Raw genomic sequence first — 26,233 nt, forward strand, 5'->3', positions numbered from 1 at the left:
AGCCTGGGAACCTCCATATGCCGCGGGAGCGGCCCAAGAAATGGCAAAATAAATAAATAAATAAATAAATAAAAAATAAAAATAAAATAAGTAAGATATTTATATTGATTATATGATGAAATGATGACACTGCAGATATACCGGAGTAAATAAAATGTTACTAAAACTAACGTCACCTATTTCTTTATATCATTTTATTTTTTTTAAATTTATTTATTTTTGTCTTTTCTTTTTGCTATTTCTTTGGGCCGCTCCCATGGCATATGGAGGTTCCCAGGCTAGGGGTCGAATCGGAGCTGTAGCCCCTGGCCTATGTCAGAGCCACAGCAACGTGGGATCCGAGCCGCATCTGCAACCTACACCACAGCTCACGGCAACGCCGGATTGTTAACCCACTGAGCAAGGGCAGGGACCGAACCCGCAACCTCATGGTTTCTAGTCGGATTCGTTAACCACTGCACCACAACGGGAACTCCTATTTCTTTATATCATTTTAATGTGACTATTGAAAACTTGAAATTTCACATGTGACTGGTATTGTTATCGGGCAGTGGTGATCTAGCAGGAAGCATCTAAAGAATCATTCCTACCGAGTGTCCTGCCCCTTCAGTGGTTCTATCTGCTCCAGAAAGGGTATGTTGAAAGCCTATACGGGTCCCACAAATTCAGCAGAAATCAGGTCCTTAAGTGCCAGGACACAGTGGCAGCACAGCCAATTCTGACCTGCAGGGTGACCAGCGCCATCCTGGGCTCCAGCCTGTCTACACAGGGGGTGTCTGGCAGGGCTGTGGAGCCATGTTCATGTGGGTGGCCCATGAATTTAGGGTGCCCGTTGAGGCTCCTCTTCTCATTAGTGGGAGATGCACTTGGGAAGAAAGCAGGGGTGGAGGGTGGGGCTACGACAGCTGCTTGGGAAAGCTCTGGAGAGGAAGGTGGAGCCTGGCTAAGTCTGTACACAGGAGGCTGGCCACACAGGGCAGTGAGGGGTACCTCTTAGGGCTGGGTGTGTCTCAGTTTGTCTGTGCTGCTATAACAAAAACACCACAGACAGGGGTTGGGGTGATAAACAAGAGAAATTTACTGCTCACAGCCCTGGAGGCTGGAAGTCCATGGTCAAGGTGCCCGAAGATTCAGTGTCTAGTGGGAGCACCCAGGCTCATCAACACCCTCACTTGGTGGAAGGGATGGGGGAGCTCTCTGGGGTCACTTTACAAGGGCACTAATCCTCTTCATGGGGCTCCACCCTCATGACCTAATCACCTCCCAAGGGCCCCACCTCTGAACACTACCACATTGAGGGAACAGGCTTTAACATAGGATTTGGGGGGACACATGCATTCCAGCCATAACAGGGTGGAAATACAGAAAGGTAAAACCCGCATTTGGCACTTCTGACCAAGGACAAGCTACTCCATTTCAACATCCACCCAAGGAAACAGGGAAGTAGGAAACATAGAGAACACCTAAAGAGGATGGGATTGGCATTTTACGCTCCCATTTAAAAAAAAAATTTTTTTTTCTCTTGTCATTTTAGGTCTGCACCCGTGGCATATGGAGGTTCCCAGGCTGGGGGTCGAATCAAGAGCTGCAGCTGCCAGCCTACACCACAGCCACAGCAACACGGGATCCAAGCCACATTTGCATCCTACACCACAGCTCACAGCAACGCCAGATCCTTAACTGAGTGAGGCCAGGGATCGAACCCACATCCTCATGGATACTAGTCGGGTTCGTTAGCCACTGAGCCATAATGGGAACTCCATTACACTCCCTTTTAGCAAGGACAGCTTCGCCTAGTGTAAGGCAACACCTGGTCCTAGACTGGGACATTGTTAGGTTAACCAACAAAACTGGAACACAACCAGCAGAGTATTGAATTGGTGGAAATTGTGAAGTTACTAAGTGTCCACAGCTACACAGCAGAGGTGTTGGGAGGCTGGCTCTCCAGGAAGAAAAGCCGGGTTTTGCAGCTTTTGCGCATTTCTTAGTGTAAATATCTCCTCCCATCAAAGGTTTAATAAGAAGCCAGCAAAACTCCTGAACTTGGGCACCTGAACAGCACTGCAAGGTTTTAGATCAGCCTGGATGGCCCTGTGACTCACCTCAGGCGCTCAGAAACAACCATGTACACATCCACATGCACACACGCACACACGTGGTGGGTACACACGGTGAAACACAAAACAGCAGGTGATCTGGCAGAGGCATCCAGGTGTCCACAGGTGTCCCACACTAGTTTCACTTTTGTTATTAGAAATTATTTTCAAATAATAAGGGTTTTCCCCTTTTCTTTTTGGCTGTCTTGAAGCCATGTGTAAGTCCCCAGGGCAGGGATCAAACCCGTGCCACAGCAGTGATCCGAGCTGCTACACTGACAAGGCCGGATCCTTAACCCACTGAGCCACCAAGGAACTCCATAAAAAGTTTTTTTTAATGCTCTAAATGTTAGTTTGAAACAGCCAAAAATATCCCTAAAAATAGAGAAGGCAAATTTCTAAATATGTAGCTTAGCACTAAGATATAAAGTATTTCTGCTGAAATTTCAAGAAGTAAAGTTTTGAGAACCAAAAGTGAAACGAATAGCAGTTCCTTAACAAAGTTATGTTGAAGAAGAGGGTCACACTTGTTTGAAAAAATTCAGGTGCAAAAAGTAACATATTAATCGATGGTTAATTACAGGTGCTCAAAATGGGGAAGAAAACACAGCAGAAAAGGACAGTTCCTTCCAGAAAGTTGAGCGGCACATTCCAACTTCCCCACAGCCCCGACCACAAACTACACACACTAACCAGGCCAAGGAGGGTGACGACAGCTGGCACATGCAGGATGGCAGGGGCACCCAGGGCTGGGAGTTTAGAGGGCAGGAGGCAGGGGTCACACTGCAGACCAGCACAAGCTCACCTTTACCCTCTGGTGTGGCCAAAACATGTGTGGAAAGACAGTTCTTATAGTGACTGGGAGGGAAATCACTAAGAGGCAGATTGCTCTTAGACCCTTAATACCAAACAATGATGTTTTATCTGCTGGGGTCCTCGACAGCCTTGCAAAGATAGTGGGTTGTGATATTTCCCCGACACTAATGTCGTTCACCACCTATGCCCTCTGCGATGTCACCAACCATATGGGCTCACATTGGTAGGCTGGGCCCAAGAAACTCAAATACTCAACCATAGGAGACAAGACAAAGCACCACGTGGTGCCCAGACACACACAGGGGCCCTAAGAACTAGTGCCGTCTTGCCACCTGGGTGGCCCATGTGGAGCTGGGCAGGGAAGTCCCAACCGCCCCCTTCAGAACACAGGCTTGGTGGACCCCATGGGCAGAGAGCAGAGGCTGAACCTGCTCTGCTTAGAGGATGCTCCTGGGGACCAGGCTGGACCACCCTCCACAGGGAGGGAACTCCAGGTCTAAGCGGAGAGATGCCTCTGGAGGCACCTACCCGGCACTTGAGTTCGTACTCCTTCAGGACTCCTGAGAACCGCTCCTCCTGCGCCAGAAGTTCCGTGCTCTGAGGCTCCAGCTGAAAGCCAGACGCAGGCAGGAAAATGAGGGCCAGGGTCTCAGGCCAGGAAAGGATGTGCTGTCACCCCTGAGGCACCCTGCCCCCAGGCTTGGTATCTCCAGGTACAGCTGCCTCATCCCCCCATCCTAATTAAAAGGTCTCAAGGCAGCCAGATGTTTTCAATCCATAGAAGGGAGCCATGCTCCCACTTGAAGCCTTGGCCGCCTCCCTGCCTTGGCCACCAGGCAGGGGAGCCCTACCTGGATCCTGTACCTCCCTCACCCCCTCCTCCCCAGGTGGTGGGAAGGGCCAGGTAGGGGGCCTCTAACCTCTTCTCCGTGCCCCCCACCATTGAGCGCCGTCACTGGGATTTATGCAGACAGTGCTGACTGGCACAGGCCTTGCCAACAAAAGGCCAATATGCAGAGCATTGCTGGCACCCTGCCCTGCACGAAGGGGAGGGTAAAAGGCACAGAAGCCTTGACAATATTCTCTCCATTACAGAGATTTATTAGAAAAAAACCTAAATTCCATTGCTTGTGTATTCTCATCAAGACTGACATCTTTCTCCCAGTGCCCATGGGCTCCTCTCTGAAGATTCAGGATCAGCGAGGGGACTTGCCTTGTCCCTCAACACAAACTCCAGGTCATTCTGCAGCTTCAGGACCAGCTTCTCTGACTCTGAGAGCTTCTCCACGACTTCGATAATCTCCTTCTGCAATCGACTGTTTTCCTGCAAGACACAGACCAGGGCTGGCCAGCTCTGAGAGTGGAGGAGGGAGCTGTTGAGGTGAGTGGCAGGGCTCTGGGCAGCGAGAGTAGACCTGGACCCCATGGAGCCCTCAGTGATGCTCCTAAGCCTCCCTGTCTCCCACCCGGCTGCGTGCTCAAGGTCATGAGCAGCACCCCTGAGTCATTTGCTCAAAATGGTTTGAAGCTGCACCAGGACAGTTCAGGTGTCCACCAGGAGGAAGGCAGTGTCCACAGACATGGGAACCAATGAGAAGGCATGCCTGGCCACTCCTCCACTGGGTCAGGGGTGAGGGAGGCAGGGGCAGGTGTGGACACAACCCGTAGCCTTTGGGAGGAGGGGGGAAGGGATGCTCAGTGGATGCAGGTTAGATGCTTTCCAAGTCTGCTCCAGGCCACACAGCCAGGGAGAGGGGTGAGGAGAAGGGAGCTTATGCTTTGGTCCTTTGCTCTGGTCTCCAGGGTTGCAGGAGAGGCAGCCACCACCCCCAACTTAAAGACAAGAGCCCTGCAGGTCCCTGGTCCTGCTGCCCATATGGCCAGAGAGGAAGGGCAATGTCTGTCCTGGAAAAGCCAGGATCCCTTCGGCTTTGGCTGAGAAATGGGCTCTTTCCGTGGCTGCACAAACTGTCTCTTAGTGTTGAAAGCCCCTGTGCTGCAGGAGGGTTCAGTCTGGGGACAGGAAGGTGAGTGGGTGGAGGATAGACCCTCTGGCAACCCGGCCTCTGTCTTTCTGGGCAGGAGGCCCAGGGGAGGCACTCCTCCACCCCCCCCCCATCAGCCCCCTACCTTCAGGGCCAGGGTCAACTTCTCTCGGAGGCTGGTTTCTTCTGCTCGAAGGTGCTGCAGGTCCCCCTCCAAGGCAGCCCTCTGCCGGCGGGCCTGCTCCCAGAACAGCTCACGCTCCACCTCTGCCTCGGTCCTCAGGAGGCTTAGCCTCCCTCGGTAGCCCTGCTCCAGGCGCCTGTAAGGCACACACAGGTCGGACCCCGGGCTTCCCCTCCTGGGTCTCTCCTGCCCCAGCAGGGGACCACCGCATCTTGGACTCGCTGGTCCCTGCCTGACAGACGTGCGAGCTGCAGGAGCCGTGGGGTGGGGGCTTCCTTAAATCCACTCCTAGGCTGGAGGGGATGGAGGGGTGTGAGTGTGGGAGTGAGTGAGAGTGATCATGGGTATGGGGGAGGGGGAGTGGGCAAGCGTGCACATGTGTACACACACACAAACACTCTCGCACACAAACTGATCATGGCAACTTTCAGGGAAAGTAGCCAGACCAGGTTCTCAGCTGTTGCGTTTTACCTCCTAGGGTCACTAGAAGGAAAAGGTCACCCAGGCCTTTGGGACATGGATGGTGAGGCCACCCCCCACCCCAGGACTGCGATGCGTGGGAAGACAGCGGCCCCAGGAGAGTCCCTGCCTCTGGAACAGGGTCACAGGTTGTGGAGGAGGGAGCTGCTGACCTAGGACCTGGGCTCAGACTCCAGGTGACCTGACCCCTAGAAACTGACAAGCTCCCTGCCCCCCAGCGTGTCTCCTTGAACCCAAATGAACTTGCAGGTTCATTTCCCTTCCCACTAACAAGCCGCCCTGGATGGTAAGCAGTTACCACACTATTCGAAGCATCAGTGTCCTTGGCTGAAAAATGGGAATGAAATGGCCTATCTGGGGTCATGGTCAGGCGGTGCCTGGCCTGTGGCCGGAGCTCCAGGAGAGCAGTCTCACAGGCTGGAAGCTCCTTCCCAGAGGCCGAGCCCCAGGGCCACAGCTGGGTGCTCATGGCTCAGCTGGAGGGGGGCTCCTTGGTCCCACACACTGTTGGGGTGGACAAAACTGGCCAGCCCCTGTGGCCACTAAAACTCCCAGCAGTGACAGGACAGCTCGGCACAGAGCCCACACATGTGCACTGTGTGTGTGTGTGTGTGTGTGTGTGTGTGTGATAGCACCCTCAGTCACAGGGGAGGGCACAGGTCAGGCAGCGACACCCACAAACTGCTGTGAGTCTCCTTACTGAGCAAACACCTGCCCCCCTCCAACTGTCCGGAAACAGAGATCTCCCTTCTACAGGGGCTGGACGTTCTCAAGTGTTTTGGCCAATTAACCAGAGGTGGTTTTGTGTCCCTGAAAAAAGGATCAGAACTCCTTTCCTCTAGTCTGTCCATCACAAGCCCGACCAACTCACAGAGGTCTGCTCAGCTCGCCGCTGAGGACAGGCTGCAAAGCTGTTCCCCGGTCCACCCGTCTCACTGATCACAGTCACATGCAGAGGACTCAGACCTGAGAGATGAGCAGAGCAAGGCCAGTAGAGGACACTTTCCCTGCAGACGCTCATCACAGGCATACACCCAGAGGCCTCTCTTCCTAAACGCACCCTCTTCCCTCAAGGAAGGACATCAGCCAGGCGCTCCCTCTAGACTGCTACTGGCTCTGGTGAGACTGGAGGCCCTCCACTGGGACCCACCTGATCTTCTCCTCCGTGAGCTGCTCCAAGGTGCAGTGGCAGTCATCCATCTCCTTCACAAACTCCAGGTTCCTCTGCTCAGCCTTCTCCAGGTCCTGCCTGGCCTTGTCTCGCTCCCTGGCCAGCTGCTCCACCTTTCCCCTACAGGATGGAGGTGGGTCAGAGGGGACCCTGCTCTGGGCCCATGAACCTGTCTACAGGAATAAATACAGCTGGCCTGACAGGTGCTGAGCAGCAGCCAGTGCTGGGCTCTAACCAACCTCCGTCCAGAGCGGATTCTACAGTTTCTGTGCCTCTTCTACAGAGGCACATGCAGAGGGAGAGGCCAACTACCTCGCAAAGCGGTTTCTAGCAGGTTTATGAAGCAGCTTAGAGCATGCAGCACACCATGCCTCTGCACAGCCTCAGGACAGGCAAGAATTTATCTGTGCCCCCTCTTGCCTGCAGCAGGGCTCCCAACCCTGAGAATCCCCAGCACCTAACCTGGGACTGGACGCAGGAAGGGGAGAAGGCAGGCTAGCCGTTATCCCACCTGGTCTCAGCCCTGCCACCTGTAGCTGAGCATTCAAGTGTGTATGCAAGGGGTCACCCAGGGAAGGAGATTCCTATGCATGGCCCTGTCTATTTGGTCACCCAAGGCCCTCCCAGAGGCTCTGTGCAAACCACCTCCTGCACTAGCTATTCTTTTTTTTGGAAGTTCCTGGGCCAGGGACTGAATCTGAGCCCCAGCTGTGACCTATGCCTCAGTTGCAGCAACACCAGATCCTTAACCCACAGTGCTGGGCCAGGGATCAAACCTGTGCTGCTGTAGCAACCCAGGCCACTGCAGTCAGATTCTTAACCCACTGCGCTATAGCAGGAACCCCCTGCACCGGCTATTCTGGTAGCTATTTCTCCCACTAAAGAAGCATTGAGCTTTTTTTTTTCCCTCCCCTCCCAAAGCACAGTCTTTCTTTCTTCTCTGGTCCTGTGTGCAGAGCTGCCTGATGTCAGAAGGCTCATCTGTCAGACCTAATGAAATACAGTCTTGAGGATGGAGACTGTGATTCCTGCCAACCTTTTCTGTAGCCTCAGAACATCAATAAAAACACAAAAACAACCTTTATGCCAATCTGCTGAGTAGACGGAGGGCCTGAAATGTCAGCTCGACTAGAGCCAAGCCCAATTAAAATGTTCTTGGCCCAACATCACGCTGTGCTTTGTGACCATGTTGGAAGCATCCTTCCTCCTCCCACCAGCCTGGGAAGCCCTGGAAGCACCTCCCAGCCAAGTGGAGGCTGTGCCCACAGGCGGGGAGCCCCAGGTCAGCAGGATGAGTTTCAAGTTCACACAAGGGATAGAAAAACAACGAGGACCTTCTGCATAGCACAGGGGACCATGGTCAACATCCTGTGACAACCACAACGGAAGAGAATCTGGAAAGGAAAGTCTGTATACCCGAATCACTTTGCTGTACAGCAGAAACGAATAGAACATCGCAAACCAACTACACATCAATAAAAGAAACAATAAGATGTTTAAACCCTTCCCCTTGGAACTCTGTGAAAGGGGCTGAGTGGCTTTCCAAGCTTTTCACCAAGTGTGAGGGCTGGCTGGTGACCCTCAAGTTCTGTGGCCATAAAGCCCAAGCAGCAGCCACTGAATGGACACAGCTGGGAGCACACACACGGACACACACAGACACACGTGGCATTGGGAGCCCTCAGCAGCTCCCAGGGGCCAGCTGTCTCCCTGCCACCTGATCCAGGACTCGCCATTTGGGGTGGCCAGGGGTGGGCAGAGAGCCAGCCTGGCAACAGCACCCTGCATCCCACATGGGACTCTTACTGGCAGAAGCTCAGCTCCTGGCGGTAACAGGCCAAGGCTGCCTGCTGGGCGGCACCGTCCACTGTCAGAAGCTCGTTCTCAAGGGCCCAGGTCAGCTCCAAAAGGTTCACCTTCTCATCCACACTGAAGTCCAGGCTCTGTAACAGCAAGGCCATTGGCCAGGCAGGATGAGTGGGTCTCTAGATGCTTCCTGGCTCCCTAAGGACAGGAAGGCTCAGACCACACGGTCCCAGCACCTACCTTCTTCAATCTGCAAAGTCTCTGTCTCTTGGGCACAGCCCTGGCCCTACCCCTGTCAACAGGGGGGCCCCTTGCACTGTCCCTGCCTCAGGGGTGGGCATGACTCAGGCTGGATAGTATCCTCCTCCTTGGACAAAATGACAGATACATAGGGGGCATGTCCTAAGCAGAGGACACTGGGGACTGACAGAGAGGCTAGAGAGGGCCTCTTCCCTGTGAAATCAGTTGTTGTACAGCCCACGTGGCCATGGGGAGGCGGCCGCATAAGGGGCTTGAGGCCAAGGCCACCAGGAGGCCAGCAGAGTCCTGATAGCACGCGGAACGGCCCTCCCCCCGAATGACCACACAGGTGGCCCCCAACGTCCTCCTCTCCTCAAGCCAGTTTGAGTCGAGCTTTTGCTCTTTCGGACCCAAAGAACACTGACTAATCCATGTCTTAACCATGTGGACAGATGTGGGACTAGGCGAGGGTCCTGCTGGTGGAAACAGGATTTCTCAGAGACGAGCAGCCTAGAGAGTGACCCTCGCTCCAAGTGGGGCAGAAAAGGGAAAAGAATAGAAGAGACTTGTTTTATGCGTTTTCCCACAATAAGGAACAGGACAGGAACGTCTGTCCCGCTGGTAGCACAGAAACATGAACCATGTCTGCTCTTCCAGGGCCGGACGCTGATGGCTACGCATCCTGGACACACAGAGGTGCCGAAGGGGTTTAGGTAGAGCTCTGAGTGCTGTGTTGAGGGCGTCAGGGCTCTGCACAGAAGGCACAGGGTGGGGGGCTCCCCAGGCACCCAGGGGTCCCAAGAAGCCAGGTGTGCTGCCAGCATATCCAGGCTAAGGGCCCACCTAGCGGGCTCCCTCCCCAAGGGAAAGGCCTTTGCAGGCAGTCCCAGCAGGCATGGACCTGCTGTGTCAGGACACCCTGACCACTTGCCAGCGCCCGGGAGCCACCCTGTATCGGGAGAGACACCTGGGAGGCTCTGAGGGGTACGGTACATAAGGTCACAGGCTTGGTGGTCCCTGCTTGGTGCTGGGGTGCTCAGGGGAGTAACATCACTGCCTCTCAATTAAATGGAATCAAACCCTGAGCAATTGGAAAGTTATGTTGCTAAAGCGATGGGAATATTCTCTGACAGCAGGGGTGAGTCCTGAAGGGTCAGGGGCAAGGGAGAGACTCAAGGCAGGTCAGACCCTGATGCAGCCAACCTCCAATGCAGGGGATTAGAGCAGCATCTCGAAACCATGAGCCCCTCTCGCTTTGCCCTTCCTGGGGGCCCGTTTCAGTGACCTGGGCTCAGCCTCTGGTTGGGAAGGACGTGACTGACACAGGCCTCCTCGTACACAACCCGGGGAGGGAGGTCGGGGGCCACTGGGGAGAGCACAGCTCAGCTGGTGGGGCGGGTGCCCCAGGCGGGGTCTGGGTCACCACAGAGCTCATCCTGGGTAAGTGGAAATGCTCAGACCCAGGGAGTCATAGGGACACCCTTCCCTCCTCCAGGTCAGCAGATGGGCTCCGGGGGCTGAGTGTCTAAGACACCAAAACCTTCCTTCAAAGTGATTTGTTTCAGGCTATGGTTTTCTCTGCCATTTATTAGGTTTTTAGGTTAAGATCTAAATTTCAACATCAGAAAATTAAACAGTGATTATGATTGGCCTTCCCTACAAAGGGCCTGTGTCCACGAGGTGCTGTGTCCAGCCTCCCCTGTGCATGTGCCAGGGCACCTCTTTGGGGCAGCCTGCGGGATCCAGTCCAAACCTGTAAGACCTCTCTGCCATTGTGAACCCCCTCCTGCGCCCACAGGGCGATGATCTGCTCCGGGAAGGCGAAGCCGGTACCATCGTCCACGCTGCAGAAGAGGCGCGGGCCGGAGCACACGGACACGAGGGACGAGGTCGTGGTCTGGCCACCGCCCTCTTCAGAGACCTGCATGTGGGGACAAAGGCCTCATGTCAACCCCTTCCCAGCCTCACCACCTGTGCTTGGCTGGCGCATTCACACCAAGGCCTGAGCATAGCCCTGTTTCCTGCTCCAGGGACTAAAGGTGCTGAGGTGTGTTTGTGAAGCTGTGCAGGGGATGCCCCCAAGGTAATTTTTCCCCAAACCAGGAGTGGTCTCCCCGTGGCCTCGCAGAGGTGGAGGGAAACCCAATCTGTCCAAAGAAACCCAAGACAAGCTTCAGAAGAAGAGGCGAGATGGCCCGAGAAGTGGATTCAAGATAGGCCACTGTGGCTGAGTGGCCAGGAGCTTAAAGACAAGGGCAAAAACCCCTGGGCCCAGAGGGTGAACACTGAGTCTGCAGTGCTGCAAGAACCCACAAGGATCCCCTCCTGGCTGTGTTTCCTGCCCCAGCAAGGGCTGGACCCTTCAGACACACACTTGCTGTCGGGCCAGAACAAGGGGAGCCCCCTCTTCTCTGCAGCAGAGCCCCCCCGCACCAGGCCCACTGCTCCCAACTGAGCAGAAGACTCTTCATCTCAGCCCACATGTGAGGTACACCTGCTCCCACCATGTCATCACCTCCCAGGCAGGCATCAGCATCTACCTGGGAGGTGCTGACTCTGGGCACAAGTGTACATGGTCCCTGCTTCCAGGTGGCCTGACGCCAGCCCTCATCACTCTTGGTCCCTGTCCCCCACCCACCTCAGGCTTCAGATGCAGAAACCTGATTGAGTCTTGGTCATGCCAGCCCAACAGAGAACAGTGTCATCACCGCCACACGGCCACCCACAAACTCAGGATCACCAACGAGGCTCCCCAGGGCAGCAAGGCCCTGTGGTGATGGTGGGGGTGGGGTGGGGTCTGACTCTCCTGGGATTGAGAAAAACCAGATGCACCAAACAAAATCACAATGTAAATAACCACCTAAATCCTGTTCTCTTCTGGCTGGCATCGCAAAGGATAATATGTGGGAATTGGGGAAGGCACAGACCACCCATCAGTGACTGCCTGGTTGCACCACTGGGGAAGAGGGGGCGGTGGTCTTGCTGGAATGTAGCATACCCCGTCCTGGGTGCATCAGGGGGCTGCCGGGGAACCCTAAGACCCTTCATGAGGCCAGCGATGTGCAGTTAGGCAGCAGCAATGCCAGATCAGCCCACGATGTCCACCTCCCACCGCCAAGATGTGTGCACACGCCACCCCCACCCCCCCAACTTTTGGGCACCTGCCGTAGTGACCAGGCTGAGGAGCCAGGCCTACAAAATGCTGAGCCAGAGAGCAACAGTACTCACTCCAGGGTTTGAGAGTTAACTCTCTGATTTTACCTGGTAATGAGACCAGGACCCGTTCGGTTTGACAAGAATAGAAGATTCTAGAAGTTGAGGGGGCCCGTGATTGAACAGGCCAAGCTGGAATTCCTCCAGACTCACTCTGCCGTCCCCATCTCGGTCCAGCTTGTTGAACAAGTCTTCAAGTTCCTAAATAAAAGCCCACAGGCACCTGCTCAGAGGCTCCCCCACAGCAGCTGCCCCCCTCCCACAGCCCAATAAGCATGTGCTATCCTGTCCACACACTGTCCGAGTCTCCCTGGTCTCCTTGCTCTGGCCTGAGAAATCCAGACGCCTGGTCAGTCTCCATCCTGCTGTCAATGAGCACCTGAGCCTCCCGATTCCACAATCACCCAGTCCATGTCCACTGTGCAGGAGCTTGGATAGCGGGACATGTGTGCATGGAACGCGGCCTGGGCCCCCAGAGTCTTAGGCTCAGCTAGGGCAGGGCTGAGAGCATTTCAGCTCGGTGGGGCCCCCCTCCCCTAGGCCCTGCAGGAGGAAAGGGGTGAACACAGCTGCCAGGTAGCATAGCCAGACTGCGGGCACCACATGTGGGCTGGGCAGTAGACCCAGGCCCCGCAGGAGGGAAAGGAGTGCTCCAGGCAGAGGAAGAATCCTGCATGCAGGTGGCCAGGGCCACGTGTGGCCCAAGATGGGCCTCTGGTACAAGTCCTGGGAGTAATCACAGACTTTAGACCAGAAAGGGACAACTGAATCAGCATCTGAGGGTTAAGGGATTTCCAGGCCCACCACCAACTGTGACCACCACAAAAACCTGGCCCTTCAGGGCAGTCAGTCCACCCCCTCACCTCCTTCTGCAGTCCACGGAGCCCGACGCTCTGGCAGACCAGAGCCAGCTCCTGCTCGGTGAGGTGGCCACTACTGCCAACACCCAGCTCTTCCCAGATGTCCCGGACCCGGCTTTCAGGGGTATCAGAGGAGGGGCTGCAGGGCTTCCGGGGGTTCCCGAAGACCTCACTCCAGGCTGGCAGCTGACCTGAAGCAAGGGAAACACACCACTCTGATCAGAGGGACTGATGGGAGGGCAGAGGGACACACGGGAGATTTGAGTTTCAAAGGCAGATTCTAGGTGGTGGGTACATGGTGCTCATAATTCTTCCAACTCTTCCTACACAAATTGTCACAATAAAATGGGGGGAATGTCTGCTGTGCGTGGGGAAGGCATTTTCCAAAGGGAGCCTTCAAGGACACAGCACTGAAGCACATCTGCAATATTTGTACTTGCAATAAAAAGGCCAGTTTTTTGTTTTGTTTTTTTTATCTTTTTTGCCATTTCTTGGGCTGCTCTTGCGGCATATGGAGGTTCCCAGGCAAGGGGTTTAATCAGAGCTGTAGCCGCAGGCCTACACCAGAGCCACAGCAATGTGGGATCCGAGCCGCATCTGCGACCTACACCACAGCTCACGGCAACGCCAGATCTTTAACCCCCTAAGCAAGGCCAGGGATCGAACCCTCAACCTCATGGTTCCCAGTTGGATTTGTTAACCACTGAGCCATGATGGGAATTCCACTTATTTTTGGAGTACTCTTTGTGGCTCAGTAGCTAACAAACCCGACTAGGAACCATGAGGATGTGGGTTCAATCCCTGGCCTCGCTCAGTGGGTTAAGGATCCTGTGTTGCTGTGGCTGTGGTGTAGGCCAGCAACTCTATCTCCAATTCAACCCCTAGCCTGGGAACTTCCATACGCCGCAGGGGTGGCAAAAAAAAAAAAAAAAAAAAAAAAAAAAAAAAAGGGTTATTTTTAAAAACTCTTCAAACGTACCCAAAGTGAAGAGCACAGTCCAGCAAAGGCCAGTGGCCCTGCCCCTGCTACCCTGGTCTCATCTATCCTGTTTGTTACTTCAAGTATTTGAAAGCAAATCCCAGCTGCCATGTTTGTGTACGAATTGCTGATAAACATGGATCCCAAGGCTACTCTCACCCCTACAAATCAACAATTTCCCAGCTCTCTCGCAGGAGTCTTCCTTCAGACACGGCTTGGATCCCGCATTGCCGTGACTGTGGCGTAGACTGGCAACTACAGCTCCAATTTAACCCCCAGCCTGGGAATCTCCATATGCCAAGGGTGCGGCCCAAAAAAAGCAAAAAAAAAAAAAAAAATTGGATTCACCTCATGTCAGGAAGCACAGGTGTCTTTGAGATGCAGACTCATCAGTGAGTTTGGGAGACAAATAGCCAGGTTTTCTAACTTTTCTACATTAGCCAAGTGGCTTAATGAGGTTTTTGAAGTTTTGCTGGAGAAACACCTGCTGGCAGATGATAGACTTAGGGGTGCCCGCGAGGAGCACCCTGTGGATGATGAGCCAGGCTTCCGAGCTGAGTTCCACCTAAGCCCAGCCCACACAGGAGGACGGCCACTTGCACCCAGGCTCTTAGCCAGTGGTCTGGAGTTTTCAGGAGAGAAGCCACCTTGGCGTTAATGACTTCGATAACCCAACTAATGATCAGAAAGCCACTTTCCAAGGAAAGCCAGGCCTGTGTGCTCACGAATGACAATGGGTTAAGCTAAGGAAAACACAAGGGAAGATCTCTTCCAGCTCCAAAGGGCTGAAGTTCTATATAAAAGTGGAAACATAATTCTGCACCAGGGCTGGCAGAGGAGGTAAATGTGCCTTTTGAGGGCTGACATAACTGTTCACATACCAGTGTCGGTTCTAACCTGGATGGAAAGAAGAACCCCAACTTGTCCTGGCAGAGCCCCCACATCACTCGGTGAATAACCTTTCTTTAGTCTAGATTTAGACCCTGAGTCCAGGGAGTTTAGGATGTAGTTTGGCTGCTCTTCTGGACACAAAAGGGTCCATCGTCCAGCAGCACAGGCACTCAAGTCACTCCCCTGATGTCACCACGTTCAAGGCAGAGCCAACAATGGCCTCCAGCCCCAAGGACCCCAGTCTCAATCAGTCGAAACTCAAGATCAGTGCTGGTCTCCCCCCTGGAGCCACATTCCTGCACATCCTCCCTGTAACACGCTCCTTGGGAAGCACCCTCAAAGCAGCCACACACCCACATGCCGATACACTCAAACTTACCAAGCACACCCCCGGCTGCCCTCTAGAGGCTCCGTCAGGCTCCCCAGGACAAGAGCCCTCTCCTGGGGGGATAGACAGGGTCTGGTGGGTGGGGAGGCTGTGCCGGTCCTGGCCTCTGGAAGGAGTCCCAGGCCCACACCTGCTGGCTGGGGTTACACTGCTCCTCGCAGACCCTGAAGCTGCCCCTGCCCAAGGGTCTGACCTCAGGGGCCTCAGAGCTGGGATCCCTACCTAGGAGGACCTCCAGGGGCACTACCCACACTGGGTACTTCCTGGCAGCCTGTCACTGGCCAGTGGGGGCACCACCCACTGGCCAGGCTTTACCTTGTGCTTCAAACAACTCAATCTGAGGCTCCTTTGTGCTTTCAGCTTCTTCATCGGACTTGAGACTCTGTGGAAAGAGAGAGAAGAAGAACGTGGGTCCCCAGAGGATGGAGCAGTGGGCAGAGCACCAGGAACAAGCAGAATGGCGCGAGAGGGCCTGGAGCAGGTGATAGAGGAAGGGGGGGCCCAGCCCACGAGGCCCTACACAGACCCGCTCCCTCTCTCTGATCACAGGCTGCATCTGGACATGGGTGCACACAGCTCCTCAGCAAGAACCCAAACCATCAGTGGTTCAATGCAAACACAGCCCAGCACTCACCCCTAACAGGAGGAGAAAGTGTGCCAACTGGCCCCCACCAAGGGCAGTAACCCAAGTCTGGTCCAAATCCCATGACAGGAGGGGCTCTTGGCCAGAAGGTGGGGATCTGAGGGCAGGGAGTATTTCCCCTTTTTCTAAAGCACTCAACTCACTGACAACCCTGAACACAGCATGCCTGGGTCCTGGTTCTGCGGATCAAAGACGGTTTTAAGAAGCAGATCAGCCCTATGGAGATGGGGCAGGTGCACAGAGCCTTCCATCCCTGAGGGCAAATTTAAAAATAGGAGTTCCCACAGTGGTGCAGTGGGTTAAAGGATCTAGCATTGCTGCAGCTGTGGTTTGTATTCCATCCCTGGCCGGGAACTTCCATAAGCTGCAGGTGTGGCTGAAAAAGAAAAAGAAATAAATAAAAATAAAAAGAGACTAAAACAGCAAAGGCCCAGGACTGCTCAGTGTTGCCCCAGGGGGCAGCACATCCCTGAGAGAAGTGACTCCAGGATTCAAATATGTACTATTTTTCCTATTTGCCTCAACAAATGTTGAAAATATAAACAAATTAACTTGGGGGCCCGGAGTTGTCTCATCAAAGGTAAGTCCCCAAGGAGCCCCATCTGATAAAGGTGATATCACAGGAAGTGGGAGCCAGGAACCTTCCAGAACCTGGAAAACAGGTCCATGGGCCTGGATTGGCCCACGGGGTATGGATTTGCCCTGTGGATGTCCTTTAGACGCCAATGCCTTAAGGCTCCTGGGGTGCATCTTGGGAAGCCTGTGCCCCCAGTGGGCTGCCTGGGCATAGCACACCTGCCTTCTTTCTTCCTCCTCGGCTGATTAACCTTCTCTCCTTCAGGCCCTGCCCTGGGAGAGTGCTGTGAGCACGGGAGGAGGACGCCCTGTGGCCAGAGTTTTCATGCAGACAGTGAGAACCAGAGACACCTTAAAACTGTAACTGAGGAAGTTCCCGTTGTGTCTCAGCGGAAACAAATCCAATTAGTATCCATGAGGATGTGGGTTCGATTCCTGGCCTTGCTCAGTGGGTAGGGGATCTGGCATTGTCGTGAGCGGATACAGCTTGGATCCCGAGTTGCTATGGCTCGGGTGTAGGCTGGAGCTCCAATTCCACCCCTAGCCTGGGAACTTCCATATGCTGCAGTTGTAGTCCTTAAAAAAACAAAACAACAACAACAACAACAACAACAACAAAAAACCCCAAAAGCCCAAAACAAAACTGTAACCAAGCACGACCCTGTGGGGCCTCCCAGGAATAGACCATCCCTGCCCGGCCCATGTCCTCCACCAGTCTCTTATCTCTAGAAAAAAATTTCAGCTTCCTGGGCTTTCCCTGAGTTCTAAAAAGTAAATTTAAACAGAGAAGTGAGAAAATGCAGAAAGGAAAACTCACGCGAGATAAAATAATAGTTTAGCCATTAAATAAAGTCAAGGGTCTCTAGTTCCTCCTCAAGGACTGTGGATAATTCTGCAGATACTGAAGCCCCCATGTGGGAGAAGTTAACTGCTGACCACCAGCACGGAGACCCCCAGACCAGCTGGAACCAGAAGGTTGATGATGTTGATTCCCAATTACCTCACCCCCAACCAAGCAGAAGAACGTCCATGAGCTGACCACACACCCACGACCCCCCTCCAGTACCCCATCTTTAAAAACTTTTCCCTGAAAGCCTTTGGGGAGTCCAGGCCTTATGAGTACCAGCTGCCTGCTCCTTGCAGGGCCTGCAATAAACACTGCCCTTTCCTTCTGCACAGCCCAGTGTGAGTAGGTTGCTTTGCTGCATGTGGGTGAGCAGACCCAGGTTTGGCTCAGTAGTAAAACTAAATGTCAAAATTCCCATGTGGTGTGGTGGGTTAAGGACTTGGCATTGTCACTGCTGTGGCTCGGGTTTGATCCCTGACCCAGGAACTTCCACACGCCATGGGTGTGGCCAAAAAAGAAAACTAAATATCATTCCCCCAAAGTGCACCCCCTCCCATCTTCACGTGAAGAGTGAGTGAGAAATGTTATTTCCAGGATGCTTAGGGGGGGTGGGTCAACGCACCTCCACACTTTCCAGGGACGCAGAACGACGGAGCTGGTTTCTCACACTGGGCCTGGCGGGCTGCTCCGGTAAACAGCTGGCTCCACCAGCAGACACACAGGGCTCGGGCCGGCTCCGACGGCCATACCACTTAGAACCGCTCACATACTTTGGCGGGACAGCACGGGGGGCAGCTGGAAAGAGAATGGGAAGGTTGTGGGGCTCTTAATATTTTGTTCTTTTTTATGTCTGAGTAGTATTCCATTGTGTATATATACCACATCTTTCTAATCCAATCATCTGTCAATGGACATTTGGGCTGTTTCCATGTCTTGGCTATTGTGAATAGAACTGGAATGAACATGTGGGGGCATGTGTCCTTTTTAAGTAAAGTTTTGTCCGGATATATGCCCAAGAGTGGGATTGCTGAGTCATATGGTAGTTCTATGTAATATATAAATCTAGCTTTTTTTTTTTTTGTCTTTTTGCTATTTCTTTGGGCAGCTCCTGCGGCATATGGAGGTTCCCAGGCTAGGGGTCGAGTCGGAGCTGTAGCCACTGGTCTACGCCAGAGCCACAGCAACACAGGATCTGAGCCGTGTCTGCAACCTACATCACAGCTCACGGCAACGCCAGATCGTTAACCCACTGAGCAAGGGCAGGGATCGAACCGGCAACCTCATGGTTTCTAGTCGGATTCGTTAACCACTGCGCTACGACGGGAACTCCAATCTAGCTTTTTATACAAAGAAAAAATGCTCCAAGAATCCAGCAGCTAGCTTACTGCTCTAGAGACCGGAAGGTCACGTCCCACCCCACTCACTACCAGACACCATCTGCACAGGCGGCTGCAGCAAGGACCTCAGCACAGCCCAGGAGGCTCAGCATAGCCCGGAAGGTGGGTCTCAAGTCTGGGGCAAAGGCAAGGGTGGGATTCAGTGTGGAATTCATGAGAGCCCCTAAGACCCTGGTAAACCATGTACTTCCTTCTCCCTCCTTACCTGCCCACGTCTGCAGAGCAGAGTGGACCCTGCAGGCAGAGGAGAAATGCTGACTCTGTAGGGAATCTGGGCAGCTAGAGAGAGACTGGGAAGGGGTGGGCAGTGGCCAGGAAACAGCACCAGTTTAGAGGTGACAACTGGAATGGGCCGGTTGGAAAGAAAGGGGTTGGGGTCCCAGGAGGTCAGGCAGGCCTGAACAACTGAGGGCCGTTTCATACAGATGTGCCACAAATCCTGAGGCCAAGTACACCTCTCTTCTCTCCTCCACACCCCAAACGGCTGGTCCAAGCCCCTGACCTTGAGACCGTCAGAGGAGGAGGCTGGGTCCAGCCTGACCGAGAGTGATGCCAGTGACTGACAGAAATTGGGAGCAAGGAGAGGGTCTGGAGAGGAAGATGCTGAATTCCCCATGACGGGGAACCTAAGCAGGGTGCCTGTGTCCCCAAGGACACTGACGTTATCACTGGCAGAGCCCTGCCCTGCACACGCTCCCTCGTGGGAACTCCTGAGGCTGCTGGAAAGGAAGCCGGTGTACCATCAACAGGGAGGAGCCAGGAGGCTCCACACCTGTTTCTGGTTCCATCTACACAGAGGCCGCGGGCTGGTTACTGTGGGGGCAAGCATCCTCTTTCAGCGGGAGGTGCAGCGAGAGAAAAGTCATGGCGGGGGGGGGGTAGCTGTGGCACATTTGGGAAACCACTGCAAAGACGGAGGGGCGCCTATGCACTGGGCCTCCCAAGCTCAGCCGCTCGTGCACACCTGGTCATGACCCAGCACCACGTGTGCTTCCCAGCTTGACCTCCCTTCCCCCTCCTGAGATTCCCCCGTCCTTGTCCAGAGTCCCACCCACCCTTGATGTGGCCCCATTTACTCATTGTTTTGGCTGGTTAGCATTTTCCTCAGAGGAATGAGATGCCCAAAAAACATGGGTATTTCATGATAGTCCCCAAACATGCCACCTCCCTCCCTCCAACAGGGAGGAACGCTAATCTCGAAGAGAGTATCCCAGTGGCAGGTCAGTGCCAGGAGGGGCAGCCTTCCACTACTCACAGAATACGGAGCTGCAGCCTCTCGAGGGAGCGCTGGGGGCCACGCCAGGCCCCACCTGTGGCCCAGATGGCCCCAGAGCACAAGACCCAATGCTTCTCTGTCAGGCCAGGCCTCCACGTGTATGTGTTTTTTTATAGAACATCAAGGTCTAAAAACAAACGGTCTTTACTCAAAGGAGCAGGAAAGCAGGATGTGTTTCAAAACCCTCATTTCTGGGAGTTCCCATCGTGGCTCAGTGGTTAATGAATCTGACTAGGAACTATGAGGTTGTGGGTTCTATCCCTGGCCCTGCTCAGTGGGTTAAGGATCCGGTGTTGCCATGACCTGTGGTGTGCGCCGAAGACGCGGCTTGGATCCTGCGTTGCTGTGGCTCTGGCGTAGGCTAGTGGCTACAGCTCTGGTTAGACCCCTAACCTGGGAACCTCCATATGCCGCAGGAGCGGCCCTAGAAAAGGCAAAAAGACAAAAAACAAAAACCCCACTCATTTCTGGGGAGTTCCTGTCATGGCTCAGTGGTTAATGAATCTGACTAGCATCCGTGAGGATGCAGGTTTGATCCCTGGCCTTGCTCAGTGGGTTAAGGATCCAGCATTGTCGTGAGCTGTGGTGTAGGTCGCATACACAGCTCAGATCCTGCATTGCTGTGGCTGTGGCGTAGGCTGGCAGCTACAGCTCTGATTAGATCCCTAGCCTGGGAACCTCCACATGCCTTGGGTACAGCCCTAAAAAGCAAACAAACAAGCAAACCAAAAAACCCCCTAACTTCTGGATCATCAAAAGCACATTTTCCAGCCATGGTGGGAAGGACTGCAAACAAATTAGAAAGCAGAAAGAGCATGATGCCATGAATTGTGCAGGGGATGCAAGTATGCCAGGGAGGCCTGAAGAGCACAGAATGAGGGGCCCGGAAGGAGGGATGAAGCTCTGGCTGGGGGGTGGGATGGGGTTGGAGGCTGGGACCACAGGCCTAGAGGGCAGGGCAGGGCTGGCCTGACTCTCACAGCACCTGCAGCCTCAGGGCTGGCAGTGCCCTGGCCTCCAGGCATGAGCCCTGTCTGAAGGCACCTCTGCCCCAGAGGCAGGCCTAGCCCTGTAATTGAGCAAAGAGCTGAAATCCAAAAAAGACTGTAAAACAAAACTGTAATCGGTGGGGGAAAGCGCCAGTCCTAAAATAGCTTCCGTCCTCGGAGGAACTGCACACAGTTTCACGGGGAGCGGTGACATGCATGGCCTTTCTTAGGCACGGTCATGTCCAAGGTCACGTGATCGCACTCCACAACTCAAGTCGGGAAAGGTGGATAGCCTTCTCCCCATTTCAAAGAAGAAAAGGGGGACAAAGCAACCAAGGACCTGGCTCCCCAGGCCCGCACAACTGCTGGCAGCTGACCCCTCCCCCACATCAGGGTCCCAAGGGAGGAGGTGGGAGGAGGTGGGAGGGCAGACCTCGGGGAAGGGCAGGCACACAGGGCCTGGGCTTCAGTAGGCAAAACCTCATGTGAGTAAGGGTATGATAAGCCCAGGATTTTAGGAGAGTTCACTGGACTCTACATAAAACTGCATAGCATCTCTGGCACCCGGGATCCAAACCAGGGGCCTCCTCAAACGCCTGCCCAGGGCGGGGGTGCTTGATGCCACTGCTGTCTCTCTCCTGAACCGTCAGAGGGACCACTACCTCGTGGTGCACTACTGAGTACGCGCGCGCCATCACTGCCAACCCAGAGTGGACCTCCCTCCAAACCCGCACCTCCACCTCCTGACCAGAGCCAAAGCCAGCACTTCCATTTGTCCCACTGGCCCCTTGGGAAACCAGGGTACCAACAAGTCCCAGAAGCAGAGGGCACTAGAATCTGACACAAAGACCCCGAGGGCTGCCTGGACTGTGCATCTTACCCACCCCGCCCCGCCCCCACCAGCCTCCGAGGTCTGACTCTCCAGCCCTCCCCTCCTCCACACCCATGTCATCTTGGTAACACCCTATGCTGTGAGGACAGCACAGTGTTACTTGACATTTGTGAGTCTGTGATTTATAGTAAGTATCTGGCTTTCCCATCCCTGGTACAGCTCCTGAAACTCCTGGAATTTCCTAAGTGATAGAGCAACCACACCTGAGTCTACATTGATGCTGCGACTTCTGGAACCACACCCCAGGCTGGGCTGGTTGCCAGGGGAACCAACCATGGGATTCAACCCCACCCCTGACCTCTAGGGAGAGGAGAGGCCCAATCACTCATGTCTGTGTAATGAAGCCTCCGTAAAACCAAAAAGGACCGGGTTCCAAGAGCTTCCAGGCTGGCGAACATGTGGGGACTGGGGAACAGTGAGGTCTGGAGAGGGCATGGGTGCTTGGAGCCCCTTCCCACAAACCCAAGGATCTCTCATACCTGGCAGGCCCTGAGTTACATCCTGGGTAATGATCCTGGGAATCCATGCCTTTCCCTAGGTTCTGTGATTGCTCTTGCAGATTAACTGAACCTGAGGAGGGGGAACCTCCGCTCTACGGTCAGTCAGAACACAGGTGACCCCCTGGACCTGAGACTGCTGTCTGAAGAGGGCACAGTCTTGGGGGACTAAGCCCTTCCCGTGGAACCAATGTGTCTCCAGGCAGCTGGTGCCAGAAGGGAGCTGGACCACAGGATACCCAGCTGGTGCCACAGAAAGGCCTAGGGTGGAAAAACTGCCACCTATCCAGAAGTGACCAGAAGTGCCAGCATATTCCGAGTATTGCATGCAGCACAGAGGAAAACAAAAGAGCGGTCCCCTTACAACATCACTTTACAAAAAGGAAGCAAAGGAAGAGAGACCCCACATGCTGGTTCCAGTCCACACAGCTCAGCAGCAGAAGGTCTTGGTCCTTCCGTCACACTCCAGAAGCCACAGGTGAATCTAGAAGGAAATGTGAGAGACCAGGAGGGCCTCTTACCCGATTCCAAAGCCACACTGCCTTCATCTGAGGAGCTGACACTGGCCTGCGATGACAACACTGCCACGAAGCCATCCTTAAACTCTTCGAAGTTAACCTGTGAATTTGAGAAGAGAGGTCAAGGCTACTTTCCACAGGTCACAGATGGAACACACTGGCCTTGTGCATTTCCTCGGATCTTGTGTTGCCTTGAGCACTGAGGACATTCATTTTTTCAAATATTTAAGATTTTTTTTTTTCTTTTTAGGACCACACCTGCGGCATATGGAGGTTCCCAGGCTAGGGATCCAATTGGAGCTACAACTGCTGGCTTACACCACAGCTACAGCAATGCCAGATCCAAGCCGCATCTGCAACCTACACCACGGCTCATGGCAACACCGGATCCTTAACCCACTGAGTGAGGCCAGGGGTCAAACCCACAACCTCATGGTTCCTAGTAAGATTCGTTTCTGCTGATCCACAACGGGAACTCCTCAAATATTTTTAAGATTTTTAAAAATTGAAGATGTAATAAGGCAAGCAAAAGTGAACCATGAACCCATCACCAAAAACACTATCAACAACTCCAAAAAAGTGAATTAGATAACACGATTAGCACACTGCAGAAGAGGAGTTTCTGTTGTGCCTCAGTGGATTAAGAACCCAACTAGTATCCATGAGGATGTGGGTTTGATCCCTTGCCTTGATCAGTGGGATAAGGATCCAGCATTGCTGTGGCTGTGGTGTAGGCCTGCAGCTGTAGCTCTGATTCAACCCCTAGACTGGAAACTTCTATACGCTGCAGGTGCTGCCCTAAAAGCAGAAAAAAAAGAAAGAAAAGAAAACTGTAGAGGAGTCTGATGACTACAAACATTAACATAAAAGGAAATACTCAGGCCTTCAGGGCCCCATCTATAAACAGGACCCTGCCGGCAGCTAGGAGGCCCCCCTCTAACCCTTCCTTTTGATTAGATTCCCCTGGAGTACTCTGACTTTTATGGTAATAACATTCTTGCTTTTTGCCTCATTTGCATGCATCCCTAAACAATACAGTTTAGTTTAGCCTTTTAAAATTTGATCTAAATGGAATCATGTATATGTCACACCTTGGTCTTAGACTCAATATTACTTCTATAATATTCATCTAACTTGCTGTGCATAATCCACCCATTTCTCTGCTCTGCAGTGTAACTGAGTCACAACTGACTAATCCACCCTCCTGCTGGTGCATTTTCCAATTGTTTCCAGTGTTATTAAAAAAAAACAAAAACAAAAATGTGTGTCTGTAGGAGATTCTCTGAAGTATATGACTAAAAATGGGATTGCTGGGCCACAGAACATACATTTAAATCCTCTTGGTAAACTGGGGAGTTCCCGTCATGGTTCAGTGGAAATGAATCTGACTAGGAACCATGAGGTTGCAGGTTCAATCCCTGGCCCTGCTCAGTGGGTTAAGGATCCAGGGTTGCCGTGAGCTGTGATGTAGGTCGCAGACTTGGCTCAGATCTGGTGTTGCTGTGGCTGTGGTGTAGGCCGGCAGCTGTAGGTCTGATTCGACCCCTAGCCTGGGAACCTCCACATGCCATGGGTGCGGCCCTAAAAAGACAATTAAAAAAAAAAAATCCTCTTGGTAAACTGAATCTTTTATGACTGTAAAATGCTGACCCTCTTGAGTCAGGAATGCTTTTTACCCTAAAGACTAGCTTCTTTTTTTTCTTTTTTTCTTTTTCAATTTTTTAAATAGCTGCACCTGTGGCATGTGGACATTCTCAGGCCAGGGACTGAATCTGAGCTACAACTGCAAACTACGCTGCAGCTGCAGCAATGCCGGATCCTTTAACCCACCGCGCCTCCGAAGCGACCTGAGCTGCAGTAGGCAGTTTCGTAATCCACTATGCCATAGCAGGAATTCCCAAATTAGCTTCTTATGGAGTATTTACATCTTATATCTTTTAACCAAACTTTTAATAATGTCAGTTTTTTAAAACCCTTAGGTTCTAGACTTGTCTCTATGAATGGTATGTGTTTGGATTTTTTTTTCCCCCAATCTGAAAATTTTTACCTTTTAACTGAAACATTTAGTTTATTTACATTTAACATCACTGATATATTTGGATTTATATTTATTATTTTATTTGTACTTTCAATTAAAAAATTGTTTATTATGATTGATGTAGTGTTCTGTCAATTTCTTCTGTACAGCAAAGTGACCCAATTACACACATATATACATTTTCTCATATTATCATCTATCATGTTCTATCACAAGTGATTGGATATAGTTTCCTGTGCAGGACCTCATTGCTTATCCATTCTAAATGTCATAGTTTACATCTACTTGTGCTTTCAACTTGACCTGCTGGTTTTTCTCCTTTCCTTCTATTTGCCAATTTTCTTTTAGGACTCCCCCCCCCCATTAATTCAGGCGTCATGCAGTCTATTTCCATTCTCTTATTGTTTATCCTAAAAATTACAGCATGCATCCTTAGTTTAAAAGTGTGATATCGGAGTTCCCATCATGGCTCATCGGAAATGAATCTATTATCCATGAGAATGAAGGTTCAATCTCTGGCCTCGATCAGTAGGTTAAGGATCCAGCATTGCAGCAAGCATAGATTACAGATGTGGCTCAGATCTGGATCTGGCATTGCTGTAGCTGGGGCATAGGCCAGCAGCTGAAGCTCTGATTTGACTCCCAACCTGGGAACTTCTATAAGCTGAAGGTGTGGCTATAGAAAGAAAAGAGGAAACAAAAGGAAACCACCAACAGAGACGATATATCTGCTCTGTGTGACTACAGCTCAGGGACGTAACACTGAGTGAAAAGGCCACAGAGTAAGCACTGAGCACGTGTTAACTATGTCCACTTCTATAAAGTTCAGAGACAGGCGAATCTATGGTGTTTGCACTAGGATGGTGCTAACTGTTGGAGGCAGAGGGGCTGCACAGGCACCTGAGCAGGGATGCAGGATGCCGGCTGCCCAGCTGTGCTGGGGTGGATGTCCACTGAGCTGCACACTTCATACAGATGCTCTTTTCTCTACATGTGCTTCACCCAGGCTACAGAAAGAAACCAAAACAAGAGCTACTAGGTAGGTCAAAATGTCATGGGTTAAGTACTGGAAAAGCAGCTCACAGGCTGTAGGTCCAAGCAAGTTCCCACACCTGGCACAGAACTTGAACGAGCACCTTTCTGTTGCTTCCTTGGGGCACTAAATGCAGCTGTTGGCTTGGGGACACTCTGGTGACAACTTGTTTATTTTCTGTCTCCACAATTGCATGTGACCTCATGGCTGACACACTGTAAATAGTCAACAAATATCTATGGGATGTGATGAGTGGAGTTCACCTTCTACAGATGCATTCTTTCACCTTGGTTCTTCTTTTTTTTTTTTAATTTTTTTTCTTGTCTTTCATCTTTTTAGGGGCAAACCTGCAGCATATGGAGGTTCCCAGACTAGGGATCGAATTGCAGCTGTAGCTGCCTGCCTGTGCCACAGCCAC

The 26,233-nt window shown here is 52.7% G+C and overlaps 1 protein-coding gene across 2 annotated transcripts in view; it reads right to left on the minus strand.

Moving 5' to 3' along the window:
- Nucleotides 1-26,233, minus strand: part of NINL (ninein like) — a 112,703-nt gene that overhangs the window by 24,470 nt on the left and 62,000 nt on the right. For both annotated transcript variants that reach the window (XM_085003362.1, XM_085003361.1), the window contains exons 3-13: nucleotides 22,748-22,844; nucleotides 17,798-17,970; nucleotides 15,425-15,491; nucleotides 12,855-13,042; nucleotides 12,145-12,192; nucleotides 10,532-10,699; nucleotides 8,539-8,675; nucleotides 6,712-6,852; nucleotides 5,043-5,217; nucleotides 4,126-4,236; nucleotides 3,441-3,521 (exon numbers count right to left, since the gene is read on the minus strand). In XM_085003362.1, the coding sequence (XP_084859488.1) occupies nucleotides 3,441-3,521; nucleotides 4,126-4,236; nucleotides 5,043-5,217; nucleotides 6,712-6,852; nucleotides 8,539-8,675; nucleotides 10,532-10,699; nucleotides 12,145-12,192; nucleotides 12,855-13,042; nucleotides 15,425-15,491; nucleotides 17,798-17,970; nucleotides 22,748-22,844 (1,386 nt within the window). The remainder of the gene's footprint in view (nucleotides 1-3,440; nucleotides 3,522-4,125; nucleotides 4,237-5,042; nucleotides 5,218-6,711; nucleotides 6,853-8,538; nucleotides 8,676-10,531; nucleotides 10,700-12,144; nucleotides 12,193-12,854; nucleotides 13,043-15,424; nucleotides 15,492-17,797; nucleotides 17,971-22,747; nucleotides 22,845-26,233) is intronic.

This window comes from Sus scrofa, chromosome 17 (genome assembly GCF_054392235.1).
Source record: "Sus scrofa isolate SSC_HxYL_T2T_F1_AM1 chromosome 17, Sscrofa_HxYL_maternal_Yorkshire_Landrace_v2.0, whole genome shotgun sequence".
In the NCBI taxonomy this organism is placed as follows: Eukaryota; Metazoa; Chordata; class Mammalia; order Artiodactyla; family Suidae; genus Sus; species Sus scrofa.